The sequence below is a fragment of the Centrocercus urophasianus genome, unplaced genomic scaffold (genome assembly GCF_019232065.1).
Source record: "Centrocercus urophasianus isolate 14NV4802_14NV808 unplaced genomic scaffold, USGS_Curo_1.0 seq_30, whole genome shotgun sequence".
Classification (NCBI taxonomy): Eukaryota; Metazoa; Chordata; class Aves; order Galliformes; family Phasianidae; genus Centrocercus; species Centrocercus urophasianus.
In genome coordinates this window covers 6,384,667-6,407,916 of record NW_024884867.1, presented here as the reverse complement: position 1 = coordinate 6,407,916, position 23,250 = coordinate 6,384,667, and the positions used below count along the sequence as shown (strand labels likewise).

The 23,250-nt window shown below is 40.4% G+C and overlaps 1 protein-coding gene across 10 annotated transcripts in view; it reads right to left on the bottom strand.

Annotated features, from left to right (window-relative positions):
- The window catches only part of ATXN2 (ataxin 2), a 49,723-nt gene that overhangs the window by 26,033 nt on the left and 440 nt on the right, over positions 1-23,250 (bottom strand). For 8 of the 10 annotated variants that reach the window (XM_042828950.1, XM_042828951.1, XM_042828941.1 and 5 more), the window contains exons 2-10: positions 17,262-17,298; positions 15,813-15,872; positions 15,011-15,082; positions 14,625-14,775; positions 7,515-7,639; positions 6,205-6,296; positions 3,550-3,747; positions 2,870-3,048; positions 1,158-1,367 (exon numbers count right to left, since the gene is read on the bottom strand). In XM_042828950.1, coding sequence (XP_042684884.1) covers positions 1,158-1,367; positions 2,870-3,048; positions 3,550-3,747; positions 6,205-6,296; positions 7,515-7,639; positions 14,625-14,775; positions 15,011-15,082; positions 15,813-15,872; positions 17,262-17,298 — 1,124 coding nt within the window. The remainder of the gene's footprint in view (positions 1-1,157; positions 1,368-2,869; positions 3,049-3,549; positions 3,748-6,204; positions 6,297-7,514; positions 7,640-14,624; positions 14,776-15,010; positions 15,083-15,812; positions 15,873-17,261; positions 17,299-23,250) is intronic. The other 2 variants (XM_042828948.1, XM_042828949.1) reach the window with 1 other exon arrangement.

Below are 23,250 nucleotides of genomic sequence, written 5' to 3'. Positions count from 1 at the left end.
CATTTATATAAAGCTCTAAAATACCAAGTACCTCTTCTGGTTATATAAAACTTTAAACATCAGCCTCTTTTTTAATCATGAATCTAAAGCCCACTTGAATCCAATTTATATACAAGCACATATTTTACAGAATACACTTCCCAGCAATTCTCATGTTGCAGTAAGCAGTTCACTGCATGCCTGACAAGTCAATCACAAGTGCTCAAAAAGTAACTGAATTTGTACACGGATTCTTTATATCTTGCTACTTCAAAGAAATCCCACACTGATAAGTTTAACTGGCAGTAGAACACTGTGCAGACATGTTTGCTACTGTCCACTTTTTGGTTACGGATCATGCTGAGCATTTATCAGGCAAGCCATAGAACATGCTACTGATTCAGTGAGCACAATTCTCTAACCTGGCTCCAGCAGAGCCTATCATAGCAGAGAGTGCACGTTTCCAGGGAGCTTAGGTAGCCACCTTACATTTTTCCAGGATTGCCAGACTGTGCTGTGCAGGACAGGCTTTTGGTTGTTTGCTTTTTTTTTAGTGCACTTAAAAATTTGGACATTTTTTCCTTATTCAGAGTACAAATACATTTAGTTCAGATTCTACTGCATACAGTTACCAAGGATCATGTGTCAAAGTTTCCATGCATACATTTGGCTACCAGGGACTTTTCCTGCCTCAGTGCACACTTAGACCTAATGTTTTCTACTGATTCATCTTTGAAGCAGCTTATCCTATCCCATTCCACACTGCACTTGTTTAAATATAGTGTTCTCTTTTTTAAAATAAACAAAAGGTGATTGAATCATTTTAGTTAAATTTGAAACTGCTTTTTGTGAAACAACTGTTTTCATGTATTTTTTATAATTTGATATTCCTAACAGTGCTCTCTAAACTCATCGGGTCCTGCATGTTGTTGTTGGTTAAGACACTGAGCAGCGTTTACAAAGCTGAGTTTATTTCATACCAACTTGGGAAATTTCACAGCTTTATTTTGTTTTTGTAAAGCTCTTCAAATAAAAAGGTTAATAGAAATAGTCTGATAAACTAAAGTTAAACACAAATTATAGGTTAAGTAATGAAGAGGAAAAACAATTTTGTAATTAAACTCACAAAGGAGTTAAACAAAGACAAACAAAAACATGAACAAATTGTGGTATTGTACCTTCTGAAGACATGCGTTTAGGCATAGTAGAGACAGGAGCTGGAGAACCATGAGCAGAGGGGTGAGACGGGGGCCTGGAGGGCCGCGAGGGGGGCCTGGAGGGCGGCCGTGTAGGGGTGGCTGCCCGAGGTGGAAGAGAGTTGGGACCTGACTGGTAGCGAGAAGGTGGGCGAGAGGAAGGAGATGGGCAAGGCGATGGCCAGGGAACACCTGACAGAACAAATGATATGAAGGAAAGTATAAAAACTAAAGAAAAATTATGGGGAAAAAGGTCAACAGAAAAAAAAAAGTAAAATATGACAAAATGATTTCTCACGTTTAACCCTTTGGGGGTAGGTTAATTTATTTCTGCAACCAATAAAATAGTCTCTGTAAGATCATGGACTCTGCTTTGGGTCAAATTTAATATCTGAACGTCACAAACTCCCCAAAGGGTTAATTAGGATCTACAAATACTACTAAGGAATAGACAGTAAAGTTTGATCTGTTAGCCTACCATGTATAAGTTCTACAGTACGCATCGGTCCTCCATCAGCTACCAGAGGCTCTCGTACAGCCTAGGACTGAACGCACAAACTGCTACTTGCAAACCAAATGATGAGCAGTACCAATTCTAGGAACTGTATCTTTACAAAAAACAGCGGTGTTCAGTGTCTGAATCCTGACATCTATGCCTCTACCAGTTACCTGTGGTATTAATGTGGTATTTTAATCTAGGATATAGGGTTCATTGTTTCCAAATCAAATATGTTTTATTTATAAGCCATTTTGAGTATGCTAAGTGTATGATGTTGACTCAGCAAAGTAATAGGATGGCACAGACCACAGATAGTACAAATTTCAACTTGTTTGGGCAAGACTCAGTCGTACATCCTTTTTATATTTGACTCTATTTAAGAAGGTTTCACTTACCTTTAAATATCTCTGACTTCCTCTCCACATAGAGGCACTTGAGCATTATGCTTTTTTTCTCTTTAACTACTATTATTTTTAATTCACAGCAATCTCATTTAATAGTACTTTTATAGAAGCAGTGCCTCAAAGGTGGGCTACTGCTAAAGTCCATCTCCCAAAAACTGGTATTCAGTTTATAAACCACCAATTTCTGCTATTCAGCGCCTGGCAATGTCCATTCATAAATGTTACCTATGCATACAGCAGAAAACACTCAAGTAACTATTTGGAGAGAAGACTTGACTGATTTTCCTGTAATAACTTTTCCTAGTTTCCCCATCAATGGTTTTTCCACCCACATGATGGTAAAGCCAGCGAGTTGCTTTCTCCTCTATAATAGGAAGCAGAACTCATCCAAGCACCAGGAAGGAAGGCACTTGCCTCCTCCAGTTCACCACCTCCCTTTCACTAGATGTCAGTATTGCTTTTCCTCAAGAGAAAGCTAAGCAGTAGCACAAAAAAATTCAAAAAGCAATTTTTCATCTTTAAAGCTGCGGACTGCACCATCATCTAAGACAAAGGTAGAAAGCAGGTGACACTCTGCTGCTCTGCAAAGCTACAGACGATGCATTCAAATGAATGTTTTGTTATCAATACCTTATACCCAGATGAAAAATCACCACCTCTGTGTTAAATGATGCATGCTAAGCAGCTTGTTAAATATAAATACTAAAACCACATCTCATGCAGTTTCAACATTAATTGGGTAATTTATTGCACTTTTCTAAGGCACATTAATTTCAACTTCAGATACTTGCCTCCGTTAACTACTCTTTGATCTGCTCCAGAGTTAGGACTGAAATCTGAAGTGTGGGATCCAGACCTTGAAATTGGTGGGCCTGATCCAGACTGGCCCATCCTTGGTGAATTTTGTCTTCCACTTCCCCAAGACAGAACATCCCTGTTTCTCCCGCCAGGTGGAACGTACTTACTTTCCCTGAAACACAGCAAATTTCTATCAGCATTGAGGAAGATCTGGAAAATAACGAGTTCAAGAACTCTTTGCTGATACTTCCTATCTTTCTCAAAACAAGCTCAAAATACAATCAGATGTTGATCAAATATTCACCCTATGAATTATCCTTTGATACTCACTGTACTTTCCACTACTTAAGAGCCCACAGACACTGAATGCATTAGTACTAAGGCCTGAAATTCTCCATGACACGCTGAAACCACTGCCTTTTCCTGTAATTTGGTATGAATTCACCACAGTGAAATATCAGAATGGAGAAGTCTGTTTCGTTACAGATAACACAGGGCCAACTAGAGGTGTACAGGTCAGCACAAGTGCCAAAACCAGCAAGTGATTGTTTACACAAGATTCCTAACCTAATCAGCCCTGCTGAAAAAGCACAGTTTCAATGAGTAAATTGCTACTGTACCAAAATATGTACATCATTTAAATAAAAATACTATTCACAGTGTATGCAAGTACCTAGTGTTCACACCATGACCTTCTCGCTCATTAGCATTTCTCTGAACAGCAGTATATTTTTCTTCTTCTGTTCTTTCATCATTTTCCAAGGCAACCCGAGCTTTGTATTGGGCACTTGATTCAATTTCCTCTGCTAATTGAGTTGCTCTGGCTTCCCGTTTCAAAAACTCTTCTGAATTATCTCTTTCTAATGGCACCCTGAAAGACAATGGAAGGCAAAGAACATCTGAAATGAATTCAGAAGTACAAAGAACCTACAAAATTATATAGCATTAATTCTAGACGGACAAATTGCAAACCAAAATATTAAAAATTAAAAAAAAATAACACACAAGCTGCTTTTAAGCCAGGAGACTTGCTATGCTTTTTTAAGAATTTATAGCAATATTTCTGGACTGGTTTGGCATTACTTACAAAATCAGTGCCGTCTACCTGCCTAGAGAACTGAGGTCAGGATGCAGAGCTTTTTCTTAGGACATGCAGATTCCCAAGTCCCTAAAGCTATGCAAAGTCTCCAACTTTTAACAGGGCTGAGCACATTAGCAACAAAAAGGCCTTAGCCCATTATTTAGATAGGAAGCTAATTCAAGAGACCAAATTTGAATTGGTTTAGCAATTTACACATTCAAATAGATGTAAGAGTCCCAACACTACTGAAGTTAAGAGTTACAAACTTAATCCTCCCATAATTCTAGCCACAGAATTTCAGTTCTTCCAGTTATGAGTAACTGCAGAAAAGATGAATGCTGTACTTCAGAGCACAGGACCAGAAACCCAAGACTCACTTTCCATGTCCTGGAACCTCAAAACCATTCATTCTACGCATTATACAATATCAGGTAATATCACAATGCAACAATCATATGCAGCCCTTTTGGGAAAGGCACCAAACAAGAACTCAGTACACGAGCAATGAATTACTAACATAATGAACTACATGACACCACAACTGAGCTGACACTGCCTTCTGTCCATCTGCCATTGCTGTTTTTCACTGCTCTAATTTTTGTGTCAGGTTTCATGAAATAACTGTTCTGTGATTCTGGTTCAAATTTTAAATTCTGAAGGTTGTTTCATTGACTTTACTTTAGAACATGCTACACAGAGCTGAGACTCCGACCATGCAATGCTTGGTATTAGATAACAGGTACTGCACTCATTTAGGATAATATAAACAAAGAACAAAGGAAGTAGTTGGAGAAACAGCCCAAGTAAGAAATAATACATGCAAGATTACTCAAGTTTTGGTGGCAAGGCTATGAAAGCAGGTAGCTTTGCCAAACTGTAACACATAGCTCTGCTACTGCAGCAGAAGTCTCCCTCCTCACACACACTTTTGGCCAGCTGCTGCCATTACCAATGGTGGCTATGAGGATGAAAGAGAAAGCATGGCCTCACAAATAAGATACATGTGAGCGCAGCAGCCACCAACACAGCCAAGGAGCTTGCTTGCTAGAACATGAACTTGTGCCTTTATGCAGACTGACAAACTATACCTGGTACTGCTAAGCTCTAGGAAGATAAAAAATGAACAGTAAACCCTGTACAATCCTTCAATTGCACAGGTAAGCATTTAGCTGGACCATGCTCATCGTACACTTGGAAAATCAGAATAAGTTTCCCAACTAAAGCAGCAAAATGCAAAGCAAGTTGCTTGGCTAGGAAATAATGGAATTTGTCTCCAGCAATTAAAAGCCACCTTCATGTTCTTAATTTGTGTCCATTAATAACCATAAAGCGGAAAGATCGCAGACTAAAGTTCAGAAGTACAAAGAGCACTTCAGTATACTTCATTGCTCTAGGAACAGCTTCCCTAGGATGCAGACAAACGCCAATTGAGCTTTTGTTAAAACACATCTATAATGTGACAATAAAACGTTGAACAAGAGACGTGCAGACAAAAAATTAGAAAATAAAAATAATCACTGCAATTCCTGGACATTCACAACCAAGTTTTAATACTTTGTGGGCAAAAAGAGTGGGAAAATAAAGACATTTCACGATGGCTGTTCAACATCTGCAACTGGTTTGTGTTGTAGTTGCAGTGAATGCTATAGCTGCAGACTACTGGGAATGGGTCCAGGCTGCCAAAGAAAGCACAGCAGACTTCATACTTCTTCTATACTCAAGTTGTTATTATACTGTAACTAAAACTTTAGGTTTGCACAAGTCTGCTAAATAAGTTACCCAGAGCACAAAACCCCCTCGAAATATCAGCAGCATTTCAAGACTCCAATACCTACGTTAGGAATAATCACAATAAAATTAGGATTTAATCAACTGTTCTGCTGGGTGAAACACAAACTGTGCATATGGCAGCTACATAAAGACACATTATAGTTCCACAATTTGGTATTTTTTACTCCACTTGTAAAAGTTTTTCTAAGAATTAAGCGTTATTGCATGCCTAAATTCAGAAAATGTTGCAACGGGAATGAACTGTGCCCATTTAAGGGAATATATACAGATTACTACATAAACTATTCACAGAAATCTGGCAAGGTTTCTTAAGCACTATTCATTCATTATTTTTTTTTTCCAGATATTTGATCCCAAACCTTAGAAAGTATATAAAATTATTGTGAGAATACAAGTTTTGTCACATCAGGGAAAACGTTAAATATAAATCTAATAAGAAAATATTTCAGAACTTACGTGTAAGAAGATAAACTGCTGTCATATGTTGATATTACACCATAATTTTCTTCATTGTAACGAAACATGTCATTGGGATCCCATCCATTGGACTAGAAGAAAATAATGCTTGTTTTTCAAAATGTCACTGGAACCACATTCCCTTAAAATGAAGGGCTGGTGGCAGGAGTCAAACCTTTTTTGTCTCTTTTGCTCTTTTGTCTTGGCTTACAAATTCACTGTTCATATCAGAAAGTTAGTAGAGCCACGATTTATTTCAGGGGTCTTTGTTCATCAGATGTATGTACTTGATCCTAAAAAGCCAGGTAGGTTTCTTTTTTGCTTTGTGGTTGGTTGGTTTCTGTTCTTTAAGCACCATGCCCACTCTGTACTAGTTACTGGCCAACGCAGTATGCAGTTCTGAACGTTAGGAGCATCCCTTGCTATGACAAGCACTGATACTTCCCAAAAGCACTATTAATGCAATTATCTGAGACACACACTGCAGGCAGAAGACCCCTGGTGATCAGGGCAACTTCCCCACTTTATGAAGTATGCTATTACAGCACTCAAGACTTAACCTTCACAGATGATTAATGTTTTGAGTGTTTCATAAAAGCACTGGCAGCATTATGTATTCCAACAAATCTCAGCTGTACAGTACATACACCAAAATTGACAGGGTAACTGTTCTAGCAAGACAAAGTTAATATTCTCCACAATAACTTGACTCCATTCTTGCCTTTAACACAATGCAGCACAATACCTTGCTAAGAAGAACGCATGGTTGAGGAAAAGCTGACTGCTATGATATACAAAGAAGCTCATTTAAGAACATACTCTTCATCTAATGATGCATAATCTGCTGAGATTGTACCTGTGCTTATTAAACCATGGGTCAGTCTCCTATCAATTTCCTTCATCTTAGCTCCGAGACAGCTAAGCACAATTTCACCATCATTCACAAATGCAGTGATCGTCAGACAGGAATGCTCTGATTAAACATAAGCGACTTCAGTGTGCTGCTGAATGTGGAGTTCTTAATAAAAGCTCCTTTTTCAGCCAGTCCTCAAATCAAACAAGTTCCTTACCCCAGCAGCTGCCATTTGTCAATATTTGCCAAAAGTGGCATTTGAAATCCAGCTATTCTTGCTCAAATTTTTTAAAAGTGTTGGGGCAGCCGCTAGCAAAGACTGAACGTGTAGTGATATAGGCCAGCATCTTCAGCCCCACTACTAGATTAAAATTAAGGGATGTTTGTGGCAAGGCACATCCAAAGAAGCAGCCTGCTTTCTAGAGACCACCAGAACCAACAAAAAAGCATTACTTACAACATCTGTCTCCAGTGCCTCAAGCTCCTCGTTAGCGCTGGTCTCTCCTCCATCCCACGGCTCAAGATCCTTTTCTTTGTGCTCACCATTTACTTTAGCACTGATGGCTGAATCAGTAAAAGCATCTAGAAGGGAGTGGGAAGGGATGGAGGTGAAATCAGTTTGATTAGGCACAGGAAAACACTGGCTCACCAATTTTTTTGAGGAACAACCAAACACAACTGGATTGCAGACACATTAACAGCATTCACCTCTTGTAGCTGCTGTGTTCCCTGAGACTACATCAGAGAGCTGTCTGCTGATGTTTAGAAAAACCAGGAAGTGCAGACTAACTTCAAATAAATCTATTCACAGGGTGGGTTTTTTTGCAACTTTAAGTATGAGACAAGGTACCAAAGAATAGCAACAATTATTTGCAATTATTTCCAGAAGTTATACACAAACTGCACGCATGGTTTCTGCTAAGAATGGGACTACCTGGGGAGTGCCATTCCTACAGCAAATCCAAGATTTCTACAGTGTGCTTGTTGTCCAGGGAGCTTAACTAACTGCTAACAAATTATGCAAATAGCAAAAAAAAAAAAAAAAAAAAAAAAAAAGCATGAATGTACCCAATCCCATCCCTTAAATGAGCAGAATACAAGCTTCCCCTCAATTTCCTGAGTTCCTTCTGTCTCCACAACTCACCACACCAGCATGCACGCACACAGCTGCACTCCCTTTGCAGTATAACTCAATTACCCATTAGCTTGGGGTACTCATTCAATGGGACAGCAACAGAGAAATGCTGTTTCCTGCAAGCTTTTTTCAGGTGGCAGCTTACCCACATCACACAGCAAGATTCAGAGACACTCTTTTTCTCAGCAACATACGAAAGTAAATATGCTGTTGATTAGCCAATGCACTAAGGGTATGCAATCTTTTATACAAATTGTAAAAAATTTTATAAAAGATAAAGATCACAAGCTTGTATTTTTACTTGTTCATGTTTCATTCAAGTCAGACTAAGAAAATGGCTGAAGAAATAATACTACAATATTGAAGTACTGTAAAAGGGGGGAAAAAAAAGTACAAAACATTCATCAAGGAAGCCAAGCTTTTCTATTCTGTAAGCAACCGAATCTTAGAGCTGTCTGCAAATTCTTAGATTACTTAAACAGAAGAATTTTTAAAAATAAAATAAGCTTCTCTGAGTGCCTTCAGCCTAGAATTTCTCATTATAATTCTAAAGAAAACTAAGAAGCAAACACTTCAGGTCTTTAAAAAAGATGAGGTCAAACCACCAGGCAGTGCTAGATAGGAAGAGTATGGCTTAAATTAACTTTTGGCAAGATCCGAAATCCTACGAGGAGAAATGAACATGAAAGCCATCATGAAAAGAATTAACAACATCTGAAGTGATTTGTTGGCCACCAGTGTTGCAGAGTTTAAACAATTACTGAGGATTTTTCTTAAGAGACTGTCAACACAGCCTATTATCCCCGTTTTGCCCATTTCACAATCAAGTTTTGCCCATATATTGCCATGATCTATCCCCATGTATTGCCATTCTATCAGAACTGTGCTTAGCTCTGTATGGTACAGGACAGGCTGTCTCATGAAATGCTCAACTCATACAAAGAGACCAAAGAAACAACAGGGAAGCGATTCAGCATTTAAGCGTTGTTAATAAGCATATGTGAAATAAAATGTTACAGAAGACATACAGAAGGAAAGATGTCTATTAGCTAAGCATTCATTTCAAATACAAAAGAATCAGTAAAATGACGAAAAGAAAGCCAAATGAAGGAAGGCCACCCTAATGAGGGAAACCACTGTTAGGGCTCGTGTGAAGCTGCAAAAACCTGCATCAACCACCTGGTGAGACCTCGGGGCACAGTTCCCCAACAGAGCTGCGATAATTCCTCCACAGCTGAAGGTTAACACTTCCAAGTGAGATCATTTCAGCTTCTCACTACATCCGATGCCTCCAGCAGGCTCATTCTGGGGTTATTGGTACACTGTTCTGAAACAGCCACGGTATTGTTGTGCTGAATAATTGTGCTGATGCAACTTTTCAGTGGTTGCAATTCCAGCTGCTTAGGATAGGTAACAATCAAGGGTGGGAACAGAAGTCATTGACTGACTGCAAGGTATTCCAAATGATTCTGTGAAGTTACACATGCATGTTTTACAGTGCTGTAAATGCGCCAGCAAAGAGATTAAGCTTCCATTATATATTATGGTAACAGAAGCGTTATGAAAGGCAAGATGCAGAGACAGAGTGACTGCCAAAAAAATTACCTGTTTCTGAAGGAACTACAAACAAATATGGAGAGAGAAAAAAATGGAAGACATCAGATATAAACACAGGTGGATTTTTTCCACATTATAAGTCTGAGTTCAGGCACAGCTACACTCTTTCAGTCCCTTTTGCAGACACATTCAAGCTGATTACACATCTCTCACCTTGCAAAGATGATTTCCACGTTAAAACTTCAGCAATACTCCCCCTATTCACAATCCCAGTATATTTCTCTATTTTGCTTTGCTAAAATCCGTCTGGACAGCCTTCAGATTTGTAAGGTATATCAATCTGTCAGAAAACATCTCAGTTTCCCTTCACGCAAACAGCTTTTAAGATACACTACAAGAACAGATGTTTAAATGTAAACGGGAACTACATAATAACAAAGTGCTATCTGAATCCACAGTGATGGAGTAACGAGAGCACACTCAACTGGAAAGCAAAAATAAAGCACTGGTATCTGGAAGCTGTACATTCACCTTATCAACACCCCATAGCCAACACTGCCATAATCTAGACCAGCCAGTGCTGCTTCTGTGCCTACTGCCAGAATTCACTGCTTCATGCCTGATCCTCCCAGATCAGACATTTTACACCAAACTTAAGTTGGAGGCTGCCTGTGTCATTTGTGTGACATTTGCTTCCATGATGCTTCACTGGGGGAGAGGGGAACTTCCTCCAACAAGGTGAGAAGACACGGACGTGGGGACTGAGGGCAGCACCTGATGGAGGTAATGTCTTTATTCTCAGAGGGTTTAATTAATTTATATTAAATAATTTCAGAAAAAAAAACTCCACACAAAACGTTTTGGCATTCTAGATACTGCAAATAAAATAGTAGCTTAATAAGACTCATACTTAACCCACTAACTTTCCCATTTAAAAAGCACATAAAAACCATCAGCAGAGTGCTGTCAAAAACTGTGATACAGATGAACTGGTGGGACAAGGCAACACAAAAACTGCACCGCATAATGAGTGTTACAGGCCTGAGGAAGATTCGTACAAGCAATGCTAAGTTTCCCAGTAGAATCCAGTATATCACAGGGCACAGGATGTCCCTCTGCTCTTCACCTTTCTTTCATTTTAGGATACAAGTGAGACTGCAACATCAGCCTAACCTTTACAGCTCAAAAAAATCAGTTAGGAAGAATTCAAGCTACAAAGGCAGACTTCTAGTCACACAGTACAGTCTCATGAGCAGTCTGAATGTAGCAGAAAGGTACTTCAAGGCACAGCTCACTGTTATCCTGGAACAAACAGTCAGAAAGACACAGAGGGACACCAAGATTAAAAAGAAGACAAACAAGGCATGAACAAAACTGATGAGCAGCACAACTGAGAACACACAAATTCTTCAAATCATTGTTTCCAAAACAAAGATACTGCTCTTAAGATTATTAAGAAAGTAGAAGCTGAAGCAAACTGCTGCTCTGGGTGCCAACTGGCAGAGGGTTAGCAGGCAAGATATCGACTGCGTGCTCACACTCCCCTTTGCTGGGGCCCCGTATCTCTGAGCTGTTGAAGGAGCACTTCACGTGACACCTTGACACGGCCAAATTTATATCCAGTTCATTTTGTATATGGGTAAAACTCAAATAAATGATCAAATGAGAGCTGGCCATAAAAAAGTGTGAGCTGTATGTAAGCCCCCACTAGCTCCCAATGCCTCTGAACCCGCTTTGCATGAAGTCTCCAAGCAAAGAAGTTTCCTATGTTAAGGCCTCACTTCTTGTCTCAGCCTGCTAACTGGGAAAAAAAAAATCCCAAGGACAACTTTACACGACAGAAATTCACATGAAGCAGAAGCAAATCAAGTATACGCATTCTAAGAAAAGCCTCAGCTTGGGCAAATTCTTCAAGTGTGTGCTATTAGATGACTTAGAAAAAGGATTGCCAGAATGGAGCAATTAAGAGTCCAGGTTTGATTAAATTTGGCATTATAAAAGCTTGTTTTCTCAAACATGTTTTGTGCTCATGGGGAAGAGCACAAATATGCATTTAAGCATAGTTCAAAAGCCATTAAGCCAATGTGCATTAGGTGCCAAAGGTGTTTGTATTGCACACTGCAAACTTTGATCAAGTTCGCATGGCTCAAAGAAAATTGATGTTTCAGCTTAAATGTTACAAAACAACTAAGAGTTTACTGTTGAAACTACTTACTACTGATTTAAAACATTAGAACCAGTTACCACTAGTTCTCCAGGGCGAACATTTCCTTCCTTTGTTCACAATGTGCCTCCTGCTATTCCCCTTCCAACACTTTCTCTGGAAGAATGCCCCTTTCAGTGCTAATTCAAGGAAAAACTTAAATAGCCAGTTCTCTCTTGCCTTTTTTTTTATTGGATTTGTATTACTTTTCTCAGAGCGTAGTGACTGTGCCAAAAAAACAATAAAAACATTGTAGAAGCCTATTACTTTAACAGTAGTTATGATCTTGAATGTTCTTGTCTTTAAAGAGGAGCCAAGAAGACAACTCAAGCCTTACTCAAATTTGAATCATATGCAAACCAGCAGAGCTGCCTCATCAGTGTTTAGGACTACAGGAAATGCTGTTAGAAGCTTATTCTGTAGAAATGTGCCCTTCTATTCCATTTGTATGGGCCCAATAATCTAACTAGCCAATCTGCTGGTACTGCAGAAAGCCCCGACTCCACTGAGTGACCCTCAGATGATTCTTTTTGATTCCTTTTGAAGCCTGACAGGAATCTACTCAAGCACAAAGGTCTAGATAGACTGACAAAGTTGCAAATAAGGGCTCAGGTAGCAAGGATAGATTTATTTTTTGATGCTTAAGTTGTCAGAAAGTTCTTATCTATGCAGCCCTACTTTCCCCCCTCTCCCAACACTTTCAATTTCCACAGTCTAGGTAGGCACCACACTTTCTCCACTGATCCAACTTAAGGTGCAATGCCATGCTTGGCATAGGCAAATTCAAGGCTGTTGCTTCTGAACAGAGTGGTTTCACCCACCTCCAGCTTATACTGCCATTACCTTCCCTGTACTCACACTACTGATGCTGCTGCAGGATTAATTATCAGCTCGTTGCCCCAAAGCTGCACAAGTAAGATAGCAATGAAAGGTGCTTGGCAGACTACTTTGGATGTTTTTTTTTCAGAGATAACTGTATTTTCCACTCCTTCTGAAAGAAGAATCCATCCCATTCCCCTTCTTTCTACCTATTGCTCTTTACCACTCCTCTTTCAGTCTGCTTTTCTGACTTTGACACAAAGGCAGAGACAACGAAGCAAACACCTCTGCTGTTCAAGTCTGAGGGTAACTCAGAAGATCTGTACTCAAAATCTAAGGAGCACCATTTGGCCAAAGCCCCCCCAGCTCAACATAGAAGCAAATGCCAGAATAAACATTCACACGACCCCAGACACAGCACAGTATCTTCTGAAGAAAGTGAGTTTACTTCAAGGGCTCCTCAGAAGTCTTGCATTTGTCTGAGAACAGGAGGGAGAAACCAAACACATACACTCCCCCCCAATGAACTCTGGTCTAGCAAGCCTCTCCTGCAGCAACCAAGTGCCTGAGGAGTGCCATTTTGTTTGATTACATTTTCAAGTGACAGCTAGCTTTCTTTCCAATGAAGCATCTCCAAACAGTATACTGCCTTGTCTGAAATTACCTACCCATCAGTGTCTTTTGGCTATTTTAAAATACTTCTTCATGGGTCTGTAGAAGCTAATAGCCTTTGTTTTGTATGAAGCTCAGCACCATCAAATGGAGCTGGGCACCAGATGGTAACAACTCAGTGCAAAGATAGCAGGGAGCACAATCCCCTCACCTAGAAGTTCAAATTCAGTCTTTACTGTGGATCACACACTTATCTGACCCTATCACCAAGACCTGGGTTCCTCTATAAGAACAAAACGCCCACAGTTCCTCTTTGCATGTGTGTTCATACACACTCATTCTTTTGAATCTTTGCTAACTTAACTTCCCCAGAAGCAGAAAGCCTTTCATTGCTCTCACGTGCAGGTGTGATCAGAGACTTGCTTGCTCTTTCAAGTGTGGTTTCACGATAATAAGTTGTTGAGACAAAATGGAAAGCAGATTAATTTACCCACTGTGAGTTATCAAGTTCTGCAGCCTTCCAGTTTATCTCACTCTGTCTGTACAGTTTTATTTCAGCTCTCCTCTCCAGCTACTTAAAAGATTTAGATGCAAAGACATTCCACCTCATAATGCAAACTGAGTGACTTCAACATAAAGCAGCCGTTTTCTTCTAGAAAACTGCCATTCAGTAATTACTCCTAGAAGTAGTAGATTTTTCATTCCATCTGCTCACTAGAAATCTAGAAAGGCAGGGTAATGGAGAATCCAGTTTGCATTTACATTAAAGAGATGTTCATAGCAGATCCATTATAAGACAGCTTTTGTGTAATTCAAAGTCAAAATCCTATCCAGAACCTGGAACATATCTGCATTTCAATGCTACTGTTGCTCTGATATTATGCATCCTTCTTTGAGGAAAAGCAAATTCCTTGAAACAAGCATCTTATCCTTCAGCCTTAAATCAGGCAAGAACACACACACGTGGAAATACAAGATGAAAAGAGCAAAAATCTCTCTAAATTTCTATGAATCCATACATCTTTAAGTCGCTGCTACCTGGGAATAAAGCATGTGTGTAGCAATGAACACTTGGCTCCCAGTGACAATTGCTGACCAACCTGAAAATCTACAAACACGCAGCTTCACTCCTTGGCATTGAAAGACATAAAAAGCATCAAAAAAATTTATATAAAACTTTTGAAATCTTGACTTATGATCTTAAAATACAAATAACTTTAAGAATCTTAAAAAATGTATACCTCTTCTTGCGTAATTGGTATCCATATCCTTAAAATGCACCATAACAAAATCTGAAGACTTGAATAAAATACTTTCTAGTATGTCTTCACGTTTTGGCCCCAAACTGGATTCTGCAGTTTTCCGATGAGCAGCATCAAGCACTAAATCACACTAGTAGAGATAAAAAGAATATCCTAATTGAATACACCATAGACTACTGGTAACTGACATGCTTGGGAAAAGCACACATTTACAGAGGTTTGCAAAAATGAATCTGCATGTGTAAGCCTAAACATGGATGGGTCAGAACAACTGATCATAAATATTCCAATTTAATGAAGCATCAATTATACAGTATTTGTACCTTTCAAAAGAAGGAAGAGCCAAAAAGGAAAAAAAAAATTACCTTAGGACTGTAGGTTTTAAAAACTCCTTCATATATACCACCATTTTTCACCTGTACTTCACATTTGGATCCCTAGAATGCAAGAAAAATGCAAGTGTAGCACTCTGTCAGCCTGACAAATGAGATGAGTGATTTTCTCAAAAATACATATTTACAGAAGCACAATGGGTAAAAAAACGAAACCAAAAAGCTCAGTTTTCAGTCAAATCTTTTTTTTTCACCCAAACTTTTTCAACATCTGCCCATTTACAAACACGTCTCTGCGTGCCACACAGACAAACACTGGGGTATGTCCCAGAGTTTATTAAAGATACTCATGAAAGTGTTTTCGGTACACATGAGACTTTTGATTAGCTATGCATGCATGCAAACAAGTCTTTGTGCAAAAACAAATCCGTGCATATGCATGGGCATAAGTAAAGTTAAAGTTTTAACCCAGATTCTAGCTGCTGGGGGACAGTCTGTCACCAAATTTTGTCATGTTCCCTTAACAACCTGAAGGGAGAAGGGCTTCTGCTGCCTGTATATAAGTTTATTACTTATTCATAATGCCTCTGGAGACATGAAATTCAAAATACAACCAGCGAGCGTAAGAAATCTGCCATCCCAAATATAATTTGCAGTTTTTCAAGCCAAAAATACACAATAGCTATTACTATGACTGTTTGAATTTCAATCTTGGAACAGGATGCCCACTGTTGAACTTTATTATTCACTCTATTATATTACAATTAGTGTAATATTTAACAATTCTCTGTCACTATAGAAACTGTTTACACGCCTTGCAAATATGAGGACTTACAACAACTGATGTAAGTATGTGAACCATTCTCATGTTTGCATAGATGCCATCGAAAGAAATCTGGAAAAAAAACCAAAAAAGTTGTCATTTTTATGGGAAACACTCGTAATTCAGAAAGGCAATGCTATAAAAACAAAGTCAGCTCTCAGCAGTACAGACCAGCTGCTAGAAAGACTGGTCAAAAAACCTCACTTGGTCAGTATACACTGAATTTAAGTCCCAGCAGATGTCCAGAGGACCCTTTCTCTGATCAATTAAATATCACAGCACCCTTAAAAACATGAGAAACCTTACAGTGTGCCTCAACCCAATATCAATCCCATCAATGGGTGGATAAAACTCACATACCAAGTCTCACAATTGAGAAGCCCTCCTAGCAGCCCTCCCTGGGGACAGGGACAAGGCACCTCAACTGTTGCTGAAGGAGAAATGTTCCCTGAACTACATCTTTGAAGTAAACAGACCTGATGACATGCATTAACAGGAGATGAAGTCATCCAGTTGTGAACTGCTAAAGAGCTACAAAGCCTATTATAAAACTAGTGGCCAAAAGCCACTCACTGCAGTTTCAGAACCCAGAAACCAACATATTTAAGGATGCCCCTGTGCTCAACACTCAGTAAGGAACACAGAAGGCCTAACACTTCCTACTTGTACATCACCTTTTTCACTGCTCTCCCTCAAAGCCTCTTTATTTTTACTGAAGAGACCCATTATCTTCAATATACACTTATAGAGGTAAACTGCAGTCCTTTCAGCCCTTCCTACTCCTGCCCCATTCCCTAGAACTAGTCATCCTTGAGAAACAGGCCACTAACAAATTAGCAAATATTTGATTAGTGCAGTTCAAAGATCCGTTTTCTGAATCAAGACCCAGATCTTTACCTTCCGCAACATATCCTACAAACCAAGTCACATCCATGGTGCAACAGTGTATTGGCCTTGAGAATAACTAAAGTTACACACACGGGTAACAGTGGCTTAGCTACAATAACATTACATTAGCTATTTTGTAGTAAAGCTGAACACAATTGCTACTTCTGTTTAACAAAGCGTTGTCTCCCTGCCTTCAGTCCTCCGTTTAAAGAAATCAGTTCAGAGAGTTTCCAGAGAGGCAACGCTTTTGAATCTGTTCCCAAGTTAAAATTTATCCATGTATTTGCAACTATAATCACAAGAAAGATTTTTATTGGCATGTTTCAAATGTCTAAGAGTTCCTTCTCTCCCCATTCTCCCAGGAGACTCAGATCATAGAATCACAGACTCAGATGAATGCGAGATTTTCTACATTTAAAAAAGCACATCTCAGTCTAAAATACTCATTGAGGTATTTTAAGGAAAAAAAATTAGATTATTCCACAATGTGCCATTTTCACATTGCTAAGAAAGGCCACCAGAGAAGCTGTTTCCTTGTATCTACAGAGGAAACAACAAGGAAAAAATACTCACTGTGGGCTGAGGCGGTCCTTTGCCACTGCTGCGACCTCTGAAAGGAAACACAGACAGAAGATACAACTCAGAAATGTTGAAAAGGATCAATTTCTTAACAAATTCAAAAACCAAACTTAATTTTGTGCTGAGAATCAGAGCAAAGAAAACCAGCTCTTCCCCAGAGCCAAACTTAGCAGTTGCACCGCCTGTAGCATCTATCCTTCAAATTACTGATCGACAAGCAAGACCAGTAAATGGGTAAAAAGGTTACCTCCAATAAATGGCAAAACAAAGAAAATACCCATGCTGTGTCATTACAGAAATCCACACATATTCTCTCTCTAGCAGAATCCTGCAGCTAAAGGAAACTCCAAAACCTATTGGCACGCAGAACCAAAACTGCTCCACTGCACTTCCAGGCTCAGTCCCTCACAGCCATTTCTCTCGGCCTGGTCTCTCCTCACTGCCACCATCTTTCTGGTTGAGGGCCACCCAACCAACTGCCCACAAGGCCCAGTTCTCGGTCCCTATTTAGAGCTTATGAGCTTATATGAGGGCAGCAGCCACACACAGCCCCTCAAAACCAGTAACCACATGCAAACCAGTGAACATGTTACAACCTCAATGTTTCAAAATGCCTTTAAATTAACTCGTAGACTCTTAACGCTCTGCAAACTGAGATGCAACAGTCTGTGCCCTTCAACTCAGCCCTAGAAGTGCCAACAGCATCCCTGTAGCTGCAATAAAACCTCAGCTTGGTTGGTGTGCTTCATGTCCTTGTATCCAAACTCCCTCTGAACAAGCAGCAGCCCTAGTTCCAGCTACTTTTTTGTAGTGATTGAGGTTTGTATCACAATAGGAAGCCCTACTTTCAAATCCTTCTTGTGATAACCGAGATTTGTATCATAACGACGACTTAAGAGTGCACCCAATAAGAGCAAGGCAAAATGAACTCTTCAATGTTATTCAGAAAAAAATCAATTTTTTGAAACTGGCTCACCTTACAGATGCACATCCATTTAATTAGAGACCCAAAGAACCACGCTCATGTTTCAAAACAGTCAAACAATGCTGAAACCTAAACAGCAAATGTGTTCAATTGCTTCTGAAAACGCTGTGCTGTGGTAGAAGGCAGCTGTGCTCCAAACCATGCCCTTGTGAGCAGGACTCACGAGCTGGTCAAGGAATTAAAGGGTCTTCTCATGAGCACTAATTTTGCAGAAATCAGCAAGTCCATCAGAGGAGCAGGAAAGTCCTTAGTAAGGAAAAAATGAAATCCACTGACCGATCACCTGAGCAGTTTGAGAAAGCAAGCTTGTGAGCCCGACGTGCTGTGCTGTACAGCATTGCTCCCACCGATGACATTTGCTGATTGGTAATAAATGCAGACTTCAGATGTCAAGCTGGCATTTTCAGGATACTTGTAGAGTTCTAATCTCATACACACACAAAAAAAAATCTAAACCAAATAGCCCTTATTTAATTACCTATAAGCCTTGGCTTTCCAGAAGACAGAGTCACAACTTTTGGCTCTCTGGCGACCAGCAAGTCTTACCATTGAGTAAGCCTGCCATCTGTCCAGTGACTGCCTGCCTCCAGTGCTGGAGCCTGCAACAGTTTTAGCAACATTTTCAGTTGAACCACACTCTTCTTATGGGATGCCATTCCACCAGATGCAAAATGCCCCAATAAAAGGGTCAGATTCAGCTCTGATTCCTCCTCTTATCATAATCCAAAGTTGCAACAAAACTGCCATGCAGAGAACATGGAGGAAGCCCAAATAATTCCATCAGTTCCCTCTGTTGGTCTCAAGAATTCGGAAGCCACCCCTTTCTGCACCAGTTACAGAAAGGGCCAGAAGTGAGAGTGCAGTGCCTTTGCTGCACTCCCACAGCTCCCACATGCATCCTTAGAATTTCACTAACTGGGCTCCTAGACTGGTCAGCAAGTTCAGAGCATTCTGTTTAAGCATTCAACCTGAAGCATCCTGGATTTTCCACCTCCTACATGTCCCCAATTACCATTCCCATCACACACCTCCAAGAAGCCATCTGACCGTGCGCATCCACGCTGGCAAAAGGAAAGGCTGCAGCTTCTGCATCAGAGCAAGAGAAAGGACAAATATGGAGCTCCGAGCCCTGCTCCAACCAGACATACCTCTTTACAGACCTAACCTCTTTTTCTAGCTGCGACTGTTCAATACAGTCTCAAGTAAAACAATCATCACCATTTTAAACAAACCAGCCAACGCTCAATCAAAACCGTATGCAAATTCTGCTAAAACCAAGACCATCAACTTGAGGTCTGTAACCCAACACGTGAAGGCTCAAGCTCAGACCACCCTTTGACACATCTTTAATGAACTATATGAAAAATAAGCTAAGACCTTTACAAAAGCAGAAGGCAGATGGTCTTTGCCGGAAGCAATTCAGCGCAATGCAAAACAGGAGAGCAAAAATGGAGTGGGAGAAATCAGAAGGGTCACCAGCAATCCTGCACTGCTACCTACAACCACATGGTGAATTAAAAATACATTATGTATTGCAGAAATGTGGTTGAATGTAGGCCTTGGAGAAGGCAGAGCAACTTGGCAAATCAAACTTGCAACCCCATTCCAACGCTGCAGGGTAGGAAAGTCACACAGTCAGAAACTGCTGCACCAGACAAAGTAAGTCGACCAAGTAATTAATCTCAGTAGCCAACTCACTGCAGGTTAGTGCTTGTGCTTCAAGAGTGAAAGTCTACACAAGAGCTTCATCCCATACGCTGCACAATAAACATCTTATCCCAGGAGCAATTTGCAATTTTTTTCTATTTTTCTGAACATTTGCTATCCTCAACATCCCACACCTCCCCTCCTGATGTTTACACGCCAAGTAGAGCGTTTGTGTAAGCAAAACAAGGTCATGCATTTATGTCTTTACAGCTAAGTGAAAACTAATGCAAGGAAGGCAAGTCTCTCCAGGATGTGAAGTTCTTTCCATGAGCATCTTCACCAAGATGCTCTTGGAGACCAAGAAACAAGAAACAGATGCAGCCACGCTGCAATTAATGTCTGCAGCAGAAGTGCAACTACAAAGCTCACTGAACTTAATAGAGCGAATGGATGTTTCTGGAGCACTGACTGCATCACCACAGCTTTGAAAACAATTCAAGGATACTCTGAAGAACTTTCATTACAAGTGCAGTGAGCTGATAAAGCTTTCTTCTAAGGCAGAATTCAGAAGTACAAAGTTCAGACCTCATTTAAGAATAGCAATTGGTTACGTAGGAGTCAAACGGACCAAAGCTGTCAAATTAACGCCACGCAAAAGTGCTGCAGTGCTGCCTTTGGTAGTTTTGCCCAATGCTGACATCATTCACATCAACTCTTGCCTTCTCACAAGAGGACGAGTTCTGCAGCACCCCATCACACAGGGACACCTGAGCCAAGCACGCAGGCACGGCCCACTGATGGACGTGGGCACTGAGGAACCTTCGTGTACATTGCCATAAATCAGCCACCACATTAAAACTTACTCAAAAGCAGGTACAACTCACTCAAACACATTAACTGCTCTAAGGAAAGAGACCTGCAGGTTACCCATTCATTTTGCTCAGCAGTTTAGCACAGCTGCTCTAAACCCAACACAAAGACATTAGAATGAACTAGAAAACCTCTGACTGATGTGTGACCAAACCTCCAGAACAGTCCCTTGCATTATTTCAGAGCGCCTCAGTGCTCAATATTCCCAATTACTTCTACAGAACAGAATGGACACCTCCCTTCTACCCTGTCCTTCAGCCTTTTGTGAGGTCAGTAACAAAGGCTATCAAGAAAAAAAGAAAATAAGAGAAGGCAAAAAGCATTAAGCCTCAAAAGCAAGCTACATAACATGGGGTAATTTCAGTTTAAATTTCTTAATGGTTAAAGTAACTCATAAAAGCAGCAACAGACTATTTCTTAAAGGGCAGGTTCATTTTGGCAAGAAAGTTCCCAAACAAAAAAGATTTTTTGCCACAATTGTAACCAGAGATGTAATCCTCCAAAACCAGAGCCTGCAGTGATTTACCTTCAGCCAAAACCCCAGTGGGAAAAAAAAAAAAAAGGATAAAAATAGTTGCAGCATTCAACAGAAAGCTGATACAGATGTATTTTCTAATCACAGAATTGCTAACCTTGTTAGGCCTGTATTGGGGAAAAACCTGAACAGACACACCAGCAATTTAGAATAGTTAAGATCTTGAGGAGCATGGCAGAGCAGGTTCACACAAGGTCTACATTTTCTCCAGTTACAGCTCACCATGCTATTGGCATCCCCTGGCCTCCAAACCCCCACTTCCCACCTGTCCCATTCTACAAACAGCCACCACCAAATAAACGTAGAAATTCACTTAGCACTCATTTCAAAAACATTCATTAACCCTTCTTGCTAATTTTTAGACACCTTTAAGGAAACTTTCCTTTGTGATTTTCTTCCCCAGGGTAAACGGGGAAGGAACAGCAGTGGAAAGCAAACACGGGGATATCCTCATCTTTCACACAAGATCCTACCTTTCCTATTACAAAATATGTTACAAGACTATTAGGATGGATATCTTACTAAAATTTCATTTAAAGACCATGGAGACACACAAAGTTGACCCCCTCCTCTACTACCAGACGAGGAAGGACCAGGTACCCACTCCACTAAGCACTGCAGTAATAAGGACACAGAAATTGGGCCCACAACTGTTGACTATCAAACAATTTTCTACTCAAATCTGAGTCAAAACTGACGAGTTTGAGTCTACTCAATTTATGTTTATGAAAAACTTCGCCATGAAATGTAACCTTTTTTTTTTTTTTTTTTTTTTGCATGTCACAAGAAAAACAAAACTAGAAAGCTTTGCTAGAAATGGGGGGTGTTCAACTCAACACTTCCAATTGAAACCAAGATGCAGGCCAGCTAAAATCAGCCTGTTTTGTTGTTGTTTTTTTTTTCCCAAACAGAAAAGCCTCTTTGCTGTTAATTTAGAGGACAAAATTTGCAACGTGAACCATCTTTAAATTTGTTGCCCAGAAAAGACTTGACATCTCCTTAGGAAAGCATTGGGAAAAGTACTCTGAAGGTATCCTCTGGGGACCCATCAACATGAGTGCTGTGATCTTACTGAAACATTACTCAGAATTACATTGAAGAATTATTACAACTATTATTTTATTTTTTTTTCAAGAGAGAGATTGGGAACACACTGGTTGTCCAGCAGCCCCGTTACAACTTCCCAAGTTCTGAAATGGAACCTATCCAACAAAACTGAGAGGAGAAACCCAACGGTCGTGATTTTAGAGCTTGACAAAGGAATCAAAGCTCACAGCTCTTCACCTAATGAGCCCAAAGCTCACAATAACTCCAAATCCCACCAAAAAAAACCTTCCAAAAAGCTGTAGGTTTTGTTGTCCTTCACGTTAACCTCCACGGTGCCGCTGTCTGTCAGGGAGGCACAGCCAACATCACGGCCATCGCAGTGCCACGCGCGGGAGCCATGAAATCATGGCACTGGGTGCTGGGCACTGCTGGCATTGGGGTTTCTTTGGGTTTTTGGGGCTCTTTTTGCTCTTTCCCACCCTCCCAGTGCTGCTCCGGTCTCACAGATGGGTAACGACGTACTGCTGGGTTTTTCAGGGCTGTGTAACAATGAGACTGCCGTGGATTCTTTTATTGCCAAACGCACAAAACTGGGTAAAAATACAAGGCAAGCGGATGAGCTCCAAATGAGCTCCAAATGAGACTGCTCCCAGTGACCATGACCTTCAAATCTGCTCCCATCCCGCCTGGATCGCCGGGACACATAGAAAATGGGGGGGGCGGGTGAAAAAAAACAAAAAAAAAACCCAAAAAAAAACCAAAAAAAACCAGACAAGACCCCAAAATGGTGTTTTCTGTGTGAGGATCCCCGCACCCAAAGGCCGCGATCCGCCCCGAGGCGGCGCGGGGAAGGGTGATCGGCAGCAGAAAAAGCGCGATGGGGGGGCGATAGGTGATTA